We start from the raw sequence: 15,352 nt of genomic DNA, 5'->3' as shown, positions 1-15,352 counted from the left end.
CCCCCCCCCCCCCCCATTCTCACGACCTTCCTCCGCGGCATATGCCCGACATTTGGCTCCACAGGTCAGAAGATTCAAGAGGCCGCAGCCCGGCGCGGCCTCACCCCGGAGGCAGCCTGCGATGAGACGTCCGCTCGGTTCCGCGCCCTCTTCCGCGAGTACGACATCTCGGTCGACGACTTCATCCGGACCACTGACGCCCGGCACCGGGAGGCAGTGTCCTTCGTGTGGCGACGCCTGCTCGATGCCGGGCTCATTTACAAGGGCACGCACTCCGGCTGGTACTCCGTGTCGGATGAGACCTTTGTCCCGCCTTCGAAGATCCTCCTGACCACCGGGCCTGCGGGGGAGGAGCTCCGCCATAGCGCCGAATCCGGCCATCCGCTAGTGTGGGTGGAAGAGGAGGCGTACCTCTTCCGTCTTAGCCAATTCCGCGACCAGCTTGACGATTGGCTCCGTCCCTTCGCCGAGGAGAGTGCTGCGGCTGGTGACTTGCCCGTGGTTCCGCACGCCATCCTGCGTGATGTGCTCCTCCACTTGGACAACGGGCTGAAAGATCTCAACGTGTCGCGCTCCTCCTCAAAGGTATGATCTCCTCACGCATGCAGGCACCCCGTCCGCGCCTCGCCCCTTTTGGCTAACCGAAATGCCTCCCCCTGCCTCTATCTCTCTCCCCCCCTCACATGCACATATATTGCTATATACATACATGTCCACCCTCGCATCTCTCTGCTCACATCATTCGTGTGTGTGTGTGTGTGTGTGTGTGCGTGTGCACGCAGGTCGCTTGGGGCATCCCAGTCCCCGATGATCCCGACCACACGATCTATGTGTGGCTCGACGCGCTGACCAACTACCTGACCGTTTGCGGCTACGGTGTTGAGGGTGATCAGCTCGTTCGTCGCGATCTCGATGGCAACATGTGCGCGACTCGATGATGGCCGTCTGCCCCGCTCTGCTCTGCTCCGCTCCGCCCCGCCCCGCTGTGTTAGGCTCAAATCGGCGCGGCTCCTCCTGGCTGGGCGTGCTGACTCGACTTCCTCTCCATCCATCTGTCCCCCTCCCCCCCCCCCCCATCCCATGGCACAGCGTGCCCGCTCACGAGGACGTCCGCCGGGCCTTCCCGCCGGAGATCCAGCTCATCGGCAAGGACATCACGCGCTTCCACCTGGTATATTGGCCGGCCTTCCTGCTTGGGCTTGGGCTCCCCCTCCCCCGGAAGGTGGTTGCCCACCCCCATTGGACTGTCTCTGGTCGGAAGATGTCCAAGAGTCTGGGCAATGTCGTCGATCCGATGGCCGTACTTGAGGGGTTCAGTTCGCCCGATCCGCTGCGGTACTTCCTGCTGCGTGAGGGCGGCATTTACCATGACACTGGTGCGTGTGCACATTCTTGGCCCCATGCCTCGCTCCTGCTTCCTCTCCTTCCTCCCCGCGCCCCTGATCTATCTCCTCGCCCTCCGCCACGTATTCCCCTCGCCACTGCATGCCTGACATAAATGCTTCTATTGTCGCAAGATTTTGAACTTGAGCGCGTGGCTGCCAAGTTTAATGGCGAGATCGTCAACCAGTTGGGCAATCTCGTACAGCGGGCCATCAGCCCGGCCATCAGCCCCACGGGTCAGTGGCCGGATGTGGAGAGCATGCTTCGGCAGCCGGCCGACACCGCTGGTGGTTTGACCGACTCGGAGCGTGCACACTTCGCCAAGCTGGAGGCCCTGCCGCATTTGGTCCGGCAATCAGTCATGCGTCTGTCCACGGTGGGCCCAGACATGGCCGACATCGTGTCGGCGCTGACCACTGCCAATGCCCTCTTCCAGGACGCCCAGCCGTGGGCCCTGGGCACGGGGGAGGTCGACCAGGCCCGGCGCCAGGTGGCCGTGGCCGTGGCTGTCGAGACTGCCCGCGTGGTGGCCGGTGTCCTCCAGGCCTTCATTCCCCGGTCGGCGGCCGCCGTGTTGGACCGCCTTAATGTGACCGACCGGTCACTGGGGAGTCTTCTGGCGGGCTCGGCCTCTGGGCGCCCGGCCCCGGGCACGCCCTTCGCTTCGGCCCCGGAGCCCATCATGCAGCGCCTTGGTACTCCTGCTGCTGGCAAGTCCACGGGCAAGCCGGCGGCCGGCACCCGGCGCAAGGACAAGAAGAAGGCCACTGCTCAGGTTGCTTGAAAATGGCCCGCCAGGAAGCCGGTCGCAAGGCAACAACCCCATTCGAATATGCCCACCCTCCACAGATAATGCACCACCCCCGCCCGTCGCTCCTCTGCGCTCACGCCGCCACGCATCCTTCCTCCCATGTGGGGAGAAGATCACCAAGTGAAGGAAGGAAGCAAGCAAACTCGGGTGAACTCCGAAGATGTATTTGTGGCTAATTGTGTTCAGACCTCTTGGTTGATGACACAAACCCCCAGACGATGTCAAAGTTTCGAAGGAGCATCTCCGATGTGGCGTTGAAAACGCACGTAGTCTCAAATTCGGGATAATGTTGTGGCAGCGATCCCAGGGACGGGGAGGTTGTCGGGCTGGGGGACTCGGCCGGGGATGTGGCAACGGTCGGGGCATCGTGCTGTGGAGTTGCGTGCTCGTCGGTGCTGGTGCCGGAGGATGGGCGCCTTGGCTGGAATTGCGATGCCGGCATCGTACACGGTAGATAGAGAAGTGGCGTCTCAGCTGGCAGGCCGAGTCCCTCCTGGCTGGTCTGCCGGGCGTCGGCGATTGAAATGGAAAAGGAGGAAATGGCCACCAAGGCGGACTCGATGCGTTCGGCATTGTCAAAGAGGAAGGACACAGGCGTTGTGCCCGTTTTGTTGGCAATCAGTCCGGCGCTCACATCATCGATCACCAAGACCACATCGGCCCCACGTGGGCTCTCAAAACACGAAAGGTCCCTGTGTGGAATGGATGAGAAGCCGGATCGTTAGGGGGAGAGTGGGGAAAGGCAAGAAAAGGAAACAGCGGCATGGGAGCCGGCGGGCGGGCGGGCGGGCGGGCGGGGCAGGGGAGGGGGAACGCACTCAAGAGCAGCAGCAACGGCACGCCGGGCCAACTTGCCAAGGTCCACACAGTCGCCCTCGGCATCCAACAGGACATGGACCGCGAATGCAGCACATGGGCCTGGCTGTGTCGGGAGCTTCTCCTCGACAGGCTGCGCTGAACGGGGCCGGCCATCGGTAGGGCTGGTCGGCTCGGTCGCCGGTGGCTCCTTGACGCCTGGCTCAGAGGCCATAGTGTCATTCGCCTTGGTGCTTTGCCCACTGGTCGCCGGCTTGACATCCGGGATTACCATGGTTGGTGATGGGGTGCTGCCTAGGACACGCCCCGAACGGGCCAGCTCGCTGGCCGCAACCCCACGCCCACGGAGACCCTGGACCACGTGTCCCGGCGGCAGGTTGGCCAAAGTGGCCTGCATATGGTCGTGCGAGGCCTGTGCCGACAACTGATCGACCATTGACACGAGGTCCTCGCTGTTCGCCCGAGTCACGCAGGTCAACAGGACCGAGGGGATGAGGCTGGCCGCGGACAACCGCGCATAGGCATCCCGGACGGCGGGAGCATGGCCCAGGACGCTGCCAGCCATCAGACAAAGGGGGTGTGAGAAGAAGACAAAGTCAAGGGCAGCCGGAATGCGAGGAACTCGAGGGCATATGAGAAAGGATGGAAAAGGAGACCAGGGGGAAGGGAAGGAGGGGAGGGGGGGGGAGGGAGAGAGAAGGATGGCGAGAGGGTATACGCACGATGCGGACACCACGACGAAGATGTGGCTGAACCCACGAGGCAGCTTCCGATTGGACGGGTGGCACCATTGATTGATCAACTTCGATACCGGTGACGGGTAGGCCGGGAAGAACAGCCCCAGCTGCCGGGCAAGAGCAAGGTCCTCCTGCTCCGACAGACCTCGGTGAAAAGCCACCAGCTGGCTACGCTTGGAGGGTGAGGATAGTCTTGAGAGTGTCCCGCCAGACAGGCAATATAGCCCGTACTCGGCCAGAAGATTGGCATACATCGCATCCAGGGCCGCAGTTGACAGCCAATGCTCCTGCGGGGCGGGGACCTCCCGCGCGAATGCCTCGGCCGCCAGGCGCAGGGTCAGCGCCGTCGCGCTTTCGACATCCATGCACTCGCCATCGGGCTCGCTGGGAAGGGGCTCCTTCAGCACGTCCCAGAAACGCGAGTGAATATACCGCGACCGGATCACCGCCTTCACGGCCTCCGGGTGTGCCTGGCGCAGACTCTGGCCAATGTCCAACCGGTGCTGGTAGCCCCCAGGGCCGAGCATGTTGCTGACGCACACCAACGCCGACATGGCCAGAGACCGAGGGTTGTAGCCGCCCTCGAGGGCCAGGATGACGCGCTGGTGGGGGGCCACGCTGCGCAGCTCGGCCGTCATGAAGGCATAGGCCTCATATGACAAGGCCGCCACCGGGCCTCCGAGGGGATCCCCACGCGCGGCATCGAACCCGGCCGAGATGATAACCAAATCCGGGGCATACTCGCGCGCCACTGGCGTCACCAAGTGCTGGAAGGCGTACACGTAATCCGCATCCAAGATCGAGTCGTGGTTCCAGGCGACGTTGATGTTGCTGTGGACCGAGGGGCATAGGGGAGAGCAAGCAAGGAGGTGAGCGTCCTGCGCCCCGTGGGACACACCTGGAGAGGGGAAGACAATCGAACAAACGCACCGCCCAGCTCCATGACCGAGGCCGACGAAGTCGTAGTCCGCCGCCGCCGAGTGGGGATAGAAGTGCCCATGGTCGTGTCGGTGCAACGAAATGTAGAGGACGCGCGGGTCCGACTCGAAAGCACGCTGGGTGCCGTTGCCTGAGGGAGTCACAGGGAAGAGGGGGTTTAGAATGCCGGCAAAGAGAAAGAGCAGCCAGGGAGACAGCTTGAGACTGGGAGATTGGCCATCAGCAGACGCACCATGGTGAACATCCCAATCGAGGATCAGGACTCGCTTGTAGAGGTGCGGATATTGCATCAGAGCCACCTGAGCCGCGAGGACCACATTGTTGATAATGCAAAAGCCCCTGCATTCGGCGCGCGCGCGCGCGTGCGCGAGGGAGAGGGAGAGAGAGAGATAGATAGATAGATAGAGATAGAGGGGAGAAGTGGGAAGAGCAAAGGCAGCCAGGGCGAGGGGAGAGGTCAGATGCGCAGAAGGTCGCGTCGACAGAGGGAAGAGAAAGGAAGGGAGGGCAACAGCAGCAGAAACAGAAGGGAGGGGCGCACTTGGAGTGTGTGTGCTCGGCATGATGACCCGGCGGCCGAACGATGGCAACACCGTTATCAATGGTGCCCTCGGAAATGGCATCCAAAAGGGCGACCACGCCACCGGCCGACACGAGAGCCGCCTCCAGGGTCGAGGGCCCATACGTCACAGAGTCGAGTCTGTCGCCGATCAACGTCAAATCCTGAGATGGGAGTGCTAAGATTGTTGTCCATGCAAAAGCCGGTGTGTATGAAGGGAGGAGGAGAAGGAGGAGGAGGAGGAGGAGGAGGAATGGGACGCGGTATCAGAGGGATTCAGGACAGGGTCAGGGAACAGCAAAGGGGCAGAAGAGGAAGGGGAATGTTGGAGGAGAAGAAGAAGAAGAAGAAGAAGAAGAAAAGGAAAAGGAAAAGGAAAAGGAAAAGGCTTGGTCACACGCACTCTCAAGGAGCTGCAGCGACGCCACGAACTCGGCCGAGTGGGCCAGTCCCACCTGCTCCCAGGTAACTGGTGCCGCAGGAATCGGAATGAGTTGGCCCCGGGCCCGGCGAGTCTCCGGAGTAAGGGACTGGTCAAGCGCCAGCAGGCCCGAAGACTGGGGCAGGGACTGATGGGCCATGCGCCACCTCATCGTCTGGTCAGTGGGACCGAAGCGTCGCGGTGTGGGCGCCACAACGCCCGAGATCTCCGACGTGGCCAGCGGCGCCAGAAGCCCAGCCTGAAGTAGCAGGTGGTTGGCTGCCAGCACACGCTGCGCACACTCGAATTCATCATTGTCCACATGACTGAGAGTGCGCGTGTCGAACACGTAACCGGTGCGCAGCCAGGGACCGGTGTCGGTGCCGGTCACGGGCTGATGCATGCGCTGGATCTCATTCACCAGCTGGTGAAGCTCCTCGTCGGTGTAGCTGTCCTTGGAGGTGTACTCGCCATTCTCATCGAAAGCGCCATCTGGCTCGCGGAGGTTTCGCGCATGCAGCGGCTCATGGATCTCAATGTCACACAGCTCGGTCGAGCCGAAGAAGGCGCTGAAGGAAGGCTCGGTCCAGATGTTGTGCCCAAGGGGAACGGCACGACCACTGTCGGAGGGTGAGGATGGGGCCGGCGTGGGGGATGCACTTGGCTGGGCAATGCGCCGACTTGAACGGGCCGGGCGCAGGGCATTATTCTTTTCGGCATTCTGCGACAGCACCAGGCGTGACATGGCCGTCGCACGGCGTCGCAATGCCACCGATGCCGCCGGGCCAGAGAGTGAAGGTTGAGACTTGCCCGAGGGGGGCGTGGTTTCCGTGCCAGAGGAAGATGAACCCGTCGAGGGGCTGCTCGCCGGGTGGGCGGTATCATTGTCGACATCGCCGGGTGGCGGGGATTTGACATGAACTGGGGGGGGTGTAAGCTCCCGAAGAGGAGGGGTCGGGACGCTTGAGTGGTCGATTGTGCTCCGGCGCTTTGTGGCTTGGTTCTTTGAAGGATTGACCGCCAATCCTGCCCTGGGGCGGCCCCGCGTCGAGTTGGGGGACCGGTCGCGATGGCGCCTGCGCGTGGGAGCACCACGCGAAGACATCTCTCCAGTCGATGAGGGACCCGATGAAGGGGGCGTCAGGGGGGGGGGGGGGGACGAGCGCACACGTCGGGGAGGGAGACGAGCAATGCCTATTGGAGCGCGAGAGGAACTTGAAGGGTGGAGTTACGCGTGTGCAGCCAGCCGGCTGACTTGGGTATCGTCAGAGTACGGGACCACACGCGCGCAACGAGAAATGCCTTGCAAGTTCAAGTCTGCTCCGATAGATCAAAGAAGGAAGCCTAAGCAAGAGCACAAGGACACCTCACACCACCAGCCAGACGCTGAAACACCGAAAGAGAGGGAAACGGATATGTTAAAGCGAGTGAGAAGGAGGAGATGAGGGGGGGGACCCGGGGCTGGGGAGGCCGACCGTCTGGCCAGGGGCTTTCAAATGTCCCATCTACTCTCCGCACACCATGGCCCACGAGCAACGGGGCAAACGAGAGGGGGAAGACCGCGGGGGCCGGGTCGGGCGATTGTCACAACAGCATGTGCTTTCTTTCTCAGGGGGGGGGGAGAGAGAGGACGGTCCTTGAGGCACGATCTTGCCCTTACTCACACGGTTGGGTCCACGGCGATCGTGCCGCCCACCGGGAACAGGGGAGAAGGGAGAAACAGGCACGGGGGATGGGTCTGAGCCATACACGCACGCACGCACGCACACACACACGCACACACATACGCACGCACACGGGATGCACACACTCGCCGGGCCGGGATGTGGCAGGGAGAGGCCAATTGCCAACCTACTGAGTGTGGGTAAAAGCACACCCTGGTAATTGCCAACCCACTCTCCATATTCCGCCCCCCCCCCCCCCGGGCATTCTCCCCTGAGGAGCCGTGTCTGAGCGCCGGAGCCCGGGGCCGAGGCGGCCAGCCGGCCCTTTGGGCAGAGTCTTACTGCGGGCCGAAGGGGGGGGCTGCTTGTTGGAGGAAGATCGAGAGGTGGCGGCCTCTTTGCCAACATACATCACCCGAGGTGCGGCGAGGGTCCGAAGAACCCGCGCAGGAACAGCACGAACCAATTCCCATCAGCCCTCGCCGGCGGGGGTGCAGCTCCCAGTGGATCGGATCTCGAGAGGCATGATGGTCTCCTTCAGCCTGGGCGAGCCCGGGCCATCGATTTTGAGGGACGCCTCCCGAAAGTCGACCAACCTCGCCTGGTCACCTTCACGGTATGTGATATTTCCCCCGACACTGATCCCGTGCATCTTCGAGATTAGGCAGCTTGCCTGGACCCGGTTCTGCTCGGGCCACACAAGAACCGCTGTCCGGACCGAATGCCCGTTCTGCCGCGCACACACACACACACACACACACAGGTCCGACGGCTCTCAACATCGGCCGTGCTGGAAGATTCCCTGTCAGAGGGCCGTCCGATGATGCGCCCAAGGGGAAGAGCTGGAAATACCCATTGCAGAGTACGCGGATGGCTGGCGGTGGTGCGGCTCCGGAGCTGGTTGCATCACCCCCTGCTCGGTCCTCTGCCCGTGCGGACACGCCCCTCCTCCGGGGGGACACAGGGCAAGAAGACCTGTCCGGCTTCCCGCCAGCCCCGATGGGTGGGGGCGCATCACCCGCCCCCCCCCCCCCCCCCCCCCCCCGAAAGGTGCGCCCGCACGATGGACATGACACAGCCCGTTCTCTTGTCAGGCTGTCCCGTAGACACCACTCGCCCGGAGAGAGGGCCAGCCCGGGGGGGGGGGAGGTGACGATGATGCTCCCCCATTCTCTCTAGTGCCACGAGCATGCTTTGTCCCTCGTCACCCAAAGGGAAGCCCCAGTACCCTGTCGCGATACAAATCCCCTCCAGCCCCCCTCCCACCCCCTTTCTCCCTCCCTCCAATCCTCCCCTCTGCCGATCGCGTAGCCACCCCCTTCCCCTCCCCCTCCTCCTGCCCTCTCTCCTCCCTTGGCCCCCTGCCTCGTCGCCCCCCACCCCAGCACCGTGATGAACTCCCCCGAGTTCCTTCCCCGCGCCCACCTGGGCCGCCCCTGTGCCATGACCCTCGCCTCGGCGGCCCGCCAGCCGACCTTTGCCCCGAGTGACTCCGGTGCCGAGAAGCCTATGAGCGCCCCGGTTGCTTTCTCTCGCGGCGGCACCCCCACCGCCCACGCCAGGTGTGTATGCTGTTTAGATTTGCCCTGGCTGTGCCTCTGTCCCCCGCCACCTGCAACCACACTCCCCGCTAGATATGACCTCTGACGATGGATGCACCACACGCCACACGCCACACACACACACACACACACACACACAGCTCGCCCATCATGACTGGTGCTGCAGTCCTGGCTCTCAAGTACAAGGACGGCGTGATGATCGCCTGCGACAACCACCGTGCGCGCACTCGCCACCCCAATGCTCGGCTTTCCTCCCCCTTTTTGAGCACATCCCCCCCTCTAACCTCGGTCTTTTGCCCCCGGTCATAGTCATGTTCGGCAGCATGGACAAGTTCCGCAACGTCGAGCGCCTGATCACCGTGGAGCCGGCCACCATTGTCGGCTTCTCCGGTGACTATGCCGATTTCCAGTACATCAAGAGCCTCCTGGATGACCTTGTGTACGTATGCTTCGTGCTCTCTCTCCCTCTCCCCCTGGGTGGCTGTCCCCCTGTTTAACTCACCGCATATGATCTCTCCCCATCCGAGATAGCCTCAAGGAGCGCACTTGCGACGACGGCCACTCCCTCTCTCCGCGCCATGTGTTCGAGGTATGCCCCTCACCCAGAGATCCTCCCGGAAGTAGGATGGACAGAGAGAATGTTCCCCCGATTGCCCCATGCGCACCATGTCTAACACCTCCCCCTCCCCCCTTTGCTCCTCCGTGCCACATCCAGTATCTTGCCTCCATGATGTACCATCGCCGCAACAAGTTCGACCCCCTCTGGAACACTCTGGTGGTGGCTGGCGTCGACACCCAGGGCAAGAGGTGCGTTTTTTTTTCCTTTATCGCATCTCCCTTTGCTTCGATCTTTCCCCATCCCCCCCCCCCCTCCCCCCCTCTCCTGTCACTCACCTGTGTATGCCCCATCACTCGATAGCTTCCTCGGGCAGGTGGATCTCCGCGGTGGCAGCTACCAGGCCGACACTGTCACCACTGGCTTCGGTAACTATCTTGGCCAGCCGCTGCTCCGTGAAGCGTGCGTCCAGCAGGCACTTTCCCACATTTTTTCCCCCCTCCCATGCATTTTGTCCACCTACTGATCCTCCCTGTCCGCCCTTCTCCCCCACCCCCCACCCCCACCCTGTCCCCTCTCTGCCTGCCTGTGTGTCGGAAATCAGCGTCGAGGGCAAGATTGACTCGATTGACGAGGAGGCTGCCAAGGAGATTATGAAGGATGCCCTGAAGGTCCTGTTCTACCGCAACACCCAGGCTGCCAACACCGTTCAGATTGGTGTCGTCCGCCGCCCGGATGCCCAGGCCGGCGAAACCAAGCCCACCATCCAGATTGATGAGCCGATCACCCTTGACACTGAGTGGGGCTTCGCCCAGGTGCGTTCCTCACGCCCCCCCCCCCCCCCCCTCGCTCACGGCCCGATTGACTCGTGCCGACTCACATTTGCCTCCCCCTTCATGCCCTTTTCCCTCCGATATTCCCTCCTGAAGATGGTCGTCGGCTACCGGTAATACGTCAGACACTCTCGGTAAGAGAAAGGCGCCCAGCCCCACGCACACCCAGCCACCCCGAAGTTCCCCTCCTTGTGCACCGCATCCAATCGCTGCCCGTGCGTGATCACACACGGGACGTACCCGGACCATGCGCGTCCCTTCCTCCCCCTTGCCATGCTCTGCCTCTCTAAATGACGGGCCAGGGCAGGCCCCTTGTAATTTATCAGACCACCGCGCGTGTGCGCGCTCCGCCTGGAAGGGTGTCCTCCCGGTGTGCGTGTGTCTTGCGCACGACAAAGGCATACAATCCACCCCCACCCGAACTTGATGTTGCCCAATGTGTATGCCTCCCCCCTGTGCCTCGCAAGCCCAGGACACCGGGAGAGCAAGCACGCCATAGTGACTATGTATTTGTAGAGAAGATTGGATGGAGGGATGACAAGGACAGAGGGGGAGAGGGAAGCGGGGGAGGGGGGAGAGGGAAGGGGGGAGAGGGAAGGGGGGGGGGGGGATGGCTACACGCATCCCCGCCTCTCAGTAAATGCCGCTCGATGCCCGTTGACCAATGCGGCTGACGGCCGCATCAAAACGCGAGCAACGGATCGGCATCTCCGGCACGTGGAAGGGATCCCGCGCTACAAAGGCCCCGTACGCCAGGTAGATCTCCCGCCAGGCGGCGGTGGCCACCGCATGCAAGTTCGGAGGGCCGGAGTGCAGGCTGGTTGGCACGGTGCGTCCGGTTTGGGTGACATGATGCGAGATGACTGACGAGGCGCTTTGCAACCCGGAGAGGGGAATCGTCACGAGGAGGAACTTCGTCCCGGTGGGGGCTTGGAAGCAGAAGAGCGTGAAGTGCGATGACTCTAGCACCCGCAAGCCGGACGAGTCGGCCACGGGTGAGAATTGCGCCACCAGGGCATGAATGCTGGGTGCGATTGATGGGGAGGGGGGCGTTAGAGAGGGAAGCTCCGGCGGGAGGGGGGGGACAGTGCACAGAAGCAGGAGGGCGGACCTGTGGAAAGTGCCGGCCAGCATGAGGAAGTCATTCGAGTTGGGTGATGGCGAGGCAGCCGAGGTGCCACCGGCGCGCGTCTGAGGGAAGATGTGCTGGTACACCAGGCCTCCGGCCTTGTTGATGATGAGCAGCTGGTATAGCATGTGGCCAAGGCGGAAGGGGGCGCGCGCACGAGACAGAGAGAGAGAGAGAGAGAGAGAGAGAGAGAGAGCGGGGGAAAGGGGGACAGGGGGGAGTAGATCGGGAAGTTGGTCACTTGGGAGCCGGTGGCGGCGGCTTCCCCCAGCTTGGGGACGCTCCCATCAATCTCGGCCAGCGAGGGAGAGGCCGGAAAAGGACCAGCAGGCGCGGGGGCGGCTCGTCGCCGGCCGATTGTCGGGGTCCTGGACGGTGGAGCAGCCTCCGTTGGCCCAGCCTCGACCCGTGCCGGCCCCCTGTCTAACCTCACCCGGATGGTGGCCCGTGCCCCGGCCCAGCGTTCCCCCTGCACCACGGCAGCCCAGAGCCCCGGACCGGCGGCCTGTGACATGCGCCTCTCTCCCGCCCAGCGTCCGGCCCCCGGTGGGCCGACAGGAGGGCTGCCAGGAAAAAAAAAAAAAAAACACCCGGCCTCCAGGGACAAGAAACTTCGGGGCAGGCGCTCGTGCGATGCCGTGCGCTGGGAACCAACCAGCCCGCGCCTTGGGGCACAGAACTGCAGACACACACGCACCCCCCCGGCCGTCACGGGCAATCGCCGGTGGCGCAGGCGAAATCACAGAACGACTGAAAGTCGAGACAGTGCCTTTTGGGTTAAGTCTCGGGGAATGCGGTTTAACTTGCTATTTTCTTTAGCTGAAAGTCCGATGCTTTGGACCCGTTGGTGAGCCACATTTCGCCAACATAACCGAAGACCCGCGTCGCATCGAGAAGAAGGATGCCCTCCTGTGCGGGGGGTGCCGATAGCCGAAACACCACTGGCGGCAGACACGGAACCATCGACGAAAGGGCGATGCAAGGGGGTGGGGCAGATGCCGGGAAGCAGGAGCGGGCGACCTGCCCCGGGCACGAAACAGGGACCCCCGGGATGGCTGCGTGAGTTTCGCAAGCACGCCCCGGTGCGCGCCTACACGAACGCGTTCGGCTGTCGGAAGAACCCAGCCCCACCAGGACGAACCTGCGAGTGCCGAGCATCGGACAGGCTGCGAGGAGAGGCCTGCGAAAAAGACAACGGGGGTCCGTGGTCGAGCGTACGCCCCCCTGTTTCCTCGTTCCCCCCCTGCCTGCCGCACACACACACACACACACATACACACTCCCATCACAAGGAAATACGCCCACCGTCACGCGTCACGGACACTATGGCTGGCCCCATCCCTGTGCCTTGAGGAAAAACGAGCAGAAAAGGAGGGGAAGAAGGACGCGAACACACACGCGCGCGCGCGCGCGCCACACGCTACAGAGAAAGGAAGGGACGAAGGGGCGGGCAATGGAGCGGGACAGATGGCAGCACACACACACACACAGCACACGGAGAGAGGGAAAGGACACGCCCGACGAGGGGGGGAGAGGCATCATTGCCCAGCCCACACAGAGAGGGGCCTCCCCAAAGGGACGGCCCTTCTCCCCGGTCGGTCTGGCGGCGCGGCGCGCTACTCGACTCGCCATAGAATATATGGGGGGAAATGGATAACTGTACGGAGTATGTGTATTCACAGGAACACGGAGATGGCTCTCCCCCGGCCGGGGAAAGTTGTCGCACACGCAGGCCAGCCTCACCGGGGCGCTGCTTCGCGAGAAGGAGCACGGGAGGAGGGCAGACGGACACGACGCGGTCCGTGGGGGAGTCAGACGACGCGCTCTTGCGAGGGTCCACAAAAAGGGCACACACAAGACATTTAGAAGCGGAGCTTGGTGAAGAACCACTTGCTCTTGCCGGACTTGAAGCTGAGAGGCGGAGACACGCGTGAGGGGGCGCGCGGCATGCACGTTAGTCCAAGGCCACAGGGGAGAGGGCGCAGCAGAATCGCGACGGATGGGAGAGAGGGGCAGCAGCATGAAGAAGACAAGGGTGCGAGGAGGGGAAAAGACCAGGGCCGCCGAGAGGAGGACCGGGAGACACATACCGAGTCTCGAAAGCAGTGCGGACGCCCTTCTTGACGGTGACGCGGTTCTGAGGATCCTTGATCTCGTCGACCTCGACACGGGGGAGGTCGTTGAGGTCGTAGCTGTAGCTGTGGGCACGCGCGCCAGGGGCGAGGAGGGAGAGGAGGAAAGGAAGAAAGGACGATGGAGCAATGGAAGGGGGGGGTCAGCACACCACACATCGGGCGCGGGGAGGAGGGGAGCACACACACACACCACGGGACATGAGATGTGCGTGGGGGCGGCATTTCGCGGAAGAATGAAAACGGAAGGTGCACAGCACACGAAAGACGTACCGGGTGGGCAGGAAGTGGTTGTAGTTCATGACCTTAACGAAGGGGGTGATCTTGGAGCGAGAGGCAATGCGCTTCTTGGACATGGTGCGGGTCACCTTCTTGGGGTAGCGGTTGATGCCGACGAGGAGGGCAGAGCCGAAGTTGGACTTCTTCTGGCCCTCGTCGAAAGTGCGAACAACAACAGCCTTGTGGCCAGCGAAGCGGCCGTTGAGGACGATGACGACCTTGCCGGACTTGAGGAACTTGACCATCTTGAATACGACGATACTGTGGGGACGTGGTGGGGGGGAAGGAGCGAAAAGGAGGGGGAGGTTAGCGACCGAGAGGGGAGCAGCAGTGGCCCGGTCGGATGCACGGTACATCCGCCGGGCGTGCTTAAATAGGGGGAGCCCAGGCGGGCGGATCAATACGACCCGCTCCCCTGTGGGAAGTGGGTGAGCTGGGGTGGAGCAACGCTCCGGCGCCCGGGAGGGGGGCCGCCGCCTCGCCAGACCATCCGCATCCACATCCACACACGCGCACACACACGCAGAGAGAGAGAGAGAGAGAGCAAGAGAGAGACACATGTCGGGCTGGGACGGGCGAGGGGATGGCGCTCTCCCTCTCGGGGGGGAGAAGGAGCCGAGCCACATCCGAGACCTCGAGAGACACGAGGAATGCACCATCGCCCACATGTGCGTGTGGGCGCGCGCCCCGACCCCCTGTCACTCCTCCGGGGAGCCGCATCCGAAGAACCAGCGCGACGGAGACTGAGAGAGGGGAGCAGGGTCGGCGCACACGCGCCGGGCGATGGGCTCCCGCAAGTCAAGCCAGAGCAGGGAAGAGGAAGCCCGCAGCCGGGGGCCGAGCACCGCACGACGCGCGCACAGAAACAGGGGCCGGGAGCAAGAGACGTCCACGCCGCCGGCAGTCTGTCCCTCTCCGCAGGGCGGAGAGCCGAAGGCAAGCGCCGAAACATGGTCGATGTGTGTGGTGGTGGCGAGAGGAGGAGGGGGAGGGGGGGGGAGGACCGGGGAGCGGGAGACCACGGGCGCGCACGACACGAGACGCCCCCCGGAGAGAGGAGAAGTGCCAGGGGGGAGGAGGAGGAGAAGGGCGGATGTGCTCGGGGAGGCGGGGAGGAAAAAGGGGAAGGGGAGGAGGAGGAGGGCAAATGCGTCGCACCCCTGATTACTAGGAAAGTAAGAACAAAGTTATCATCAAAGTCAGAGAACCAAACTACCCGGGGATCTATCCCCGAGGCCCCTCTTGAAAGCGCAGCGAGCCAGGACACGGCAGGGGCCCCCCCCCCGGGCGGCCCCGTGTGCACCTTCCTCCTCACTCCACGCCAGGGGAGGGCCGCCTCCCCCCTCCAGTCTCCCCCCGACCGGGGGGGGGGGGGACACAAATCCAGCCACATGCGGAGCCAATCCTGGAGTGTGGGCGTGCAACCGGCCGGGCACCGGAGGCACACATCCCCACGCCGCCGAGTGCAACAGGGACCACCGGAGCCGGGGGTGGAGTTCTCCCATGGGGGTGGGTCGGCCCAAGCCCCTCC

The 15,352-nt window shown here is 63.3% G+C and overlaps 5 protein-coding genes across 5 annotated transcripts in view; 2 read left to right on the top strand and 3 right to left on the bottom strand.

Moving 5' to 3' along the window:
- Positions 1-2,167, top strand: part of H696_02786 (hypothetical protein) — a gene marked incomplete at both ends in the record, with an annotated part of 2,643 nt that extends 476 nt beyond the window's left edge. Inside the window, 4 exons of the mRNA XM_009496684.1 lie at positions 65-585; positions 783-878; positions 1,106-1,376; positions 1,518-2,167. Of these exons, the coding sequence (XP_009494959.1) occupies positions 65-585; positions 783-878; positions 1,106-1,376; positions 1,518-2,167 (1,538 nt within the window). The remainder of the gene's footprint in view (positions 1-64; positions 586-782; positions 879-1,105; positions 1,377-1,517) is intronic.
- A 199-nt stretch (positions 2,168-2,366) lies between these two features.
- Positions 2,367-6,411, bottom strand: H696_02785 (hypothetical protein; the record flags this gene model as incomplete). The annotated part of the gene is made up of 7 exons (XM_009496683.1): positions 2,367-2,886; positions 3,013-3,564; positions 3,733-4,578; positions 4,678-4,816; positions 4,919-5,025; positions 5,228-5,423; positions 5,649-6,411. The coding sequence occupies 7 exons, from the start codon at positions 6,409-6,411 to the stop codon at positions 2,367-2,369; spliced, it is 3,123 nt and encodes a 1,040-aa protein (XP_009494958.1).
- Positions 6,412-8,773: 2,362 nt separating this feature from the next.
- Positions 8,774-10,398, top strand: H696_02784 (hypothetical protein; the record flags this gene model as incomplete). The annotated part of the gene is made up of 8 exons (XM_009496682.1): positions 8,774-8,892; positions 9,033-9,109; positions 9,202-9,331; positions 9,424-9,481; positions 9,608-9,699; positions 9,812-9,910; positions 10,053-10,263; positions 10,378-10,398. 8 exons carry the CDS (start codon positions 8,774-8,776, stop codon positions 10,396-10,398), a joined length of 807 nt encoding a protein of 268 aa, XP_009494957.1.
- A 434-nt stretch (positions 10,399-10,832) lies between these two features.
- Positions 10,833-11,567, bottom strand: H696_02783 (hypothetical protein). Its single transcript, XM_009496681.1, has 2 exons — positions 11,393-11,567; positions 10,833-11,305 (listed from the first exon to the last, which is right to left on the bottom strand). The coding sequence occupies exons 1-2, from the start codon at positions 11,536-11,538 to the stop codon at positions 10,915-10,917; spliced, it is 537 nt and encodes a 178-aa protein (XP_009494956.1). The 5' UTR covers positions 11,539-11,567; the 3' UTR covers positions 10,833-10,914.
- Positions 11,568-13,060: 1,493 nt separating this feature from the next.
- H696_02782 (ribosomal protein L27e) lies at positions 13,061-15,084 on the bottom strand. Its single transcript, XM_009496680.1, has 4 exons — positions 14,980-15,084; positions 13,816-14,082; positions 13,501-13,608; positions 13,061-13,321 (listed from the first exon to the last, which is right to left on the bottom strand). Exons 2-4 carry the CDS (start codon positions 14,064-14,066, stop codon positions 13,273-13,275), a joined length of 408 nt encoding a protein of 135 aa, XP_009494955.1. The 5' UTR covers positions 14,067-14,082; positions 14,980-15,084; the 3' UTR covers positions 13,061-13,272.
- Positions 15,085-15,352: the final 268 nt, after the last annotated feature.

Source organism: Fonticula alba (genome assembly GCF_000388065.1).
Source record: "Fonticula alba strain ATCC 38817 unplaced genomic scaffold supercont2.4, whole genome shotgun sequence".
NCBI classification, from domain to species: domain Eukaryota; order Rotosphaerida; family Fonticulaceae; genus Fonticula; species Fonticula alba.
This window is presented reverse-complemented; position numbering and strand designations above follow the sequence as displayed.

Coding starts and splice junctions, on each gene's coding strand:
- H696_02782 (XM_009496680.1), bottom strand. CDS start 14,066: ATGGTCAAGTTCCTCAAGTCCGGCAAGGTCGTCATCGTCCTCAACGGC. Junction 13,609..13,815: donor AACCACTTCCTGCCCACCCG/GTACGTCTTTCG, acceptor GCGTGCCCACAG/CTACAGCTACGACCTCAACG. Junction 13,322..13,500: donor CGCACTGCTTTCGAGACTCG/GTATGTGTCTCC, acceptor TCCGCCTCTCAG/CTTCAAGTCCGGCAAGAGCA.
- H696_02783 (XM_009496681.1), bottom strand. CDS start 11,538: ATGCTATACCAGCTGCTCATCATCAACAAGGCCGGAGGCCTGGTGTAC. Junction 11,306..11,392: donor CTGGCCGGCACTTTCCACAG/GTCCGCCCTCCT, acceptor AATCGCACCCAG/CATTCATGCCCTGGTGGCGC.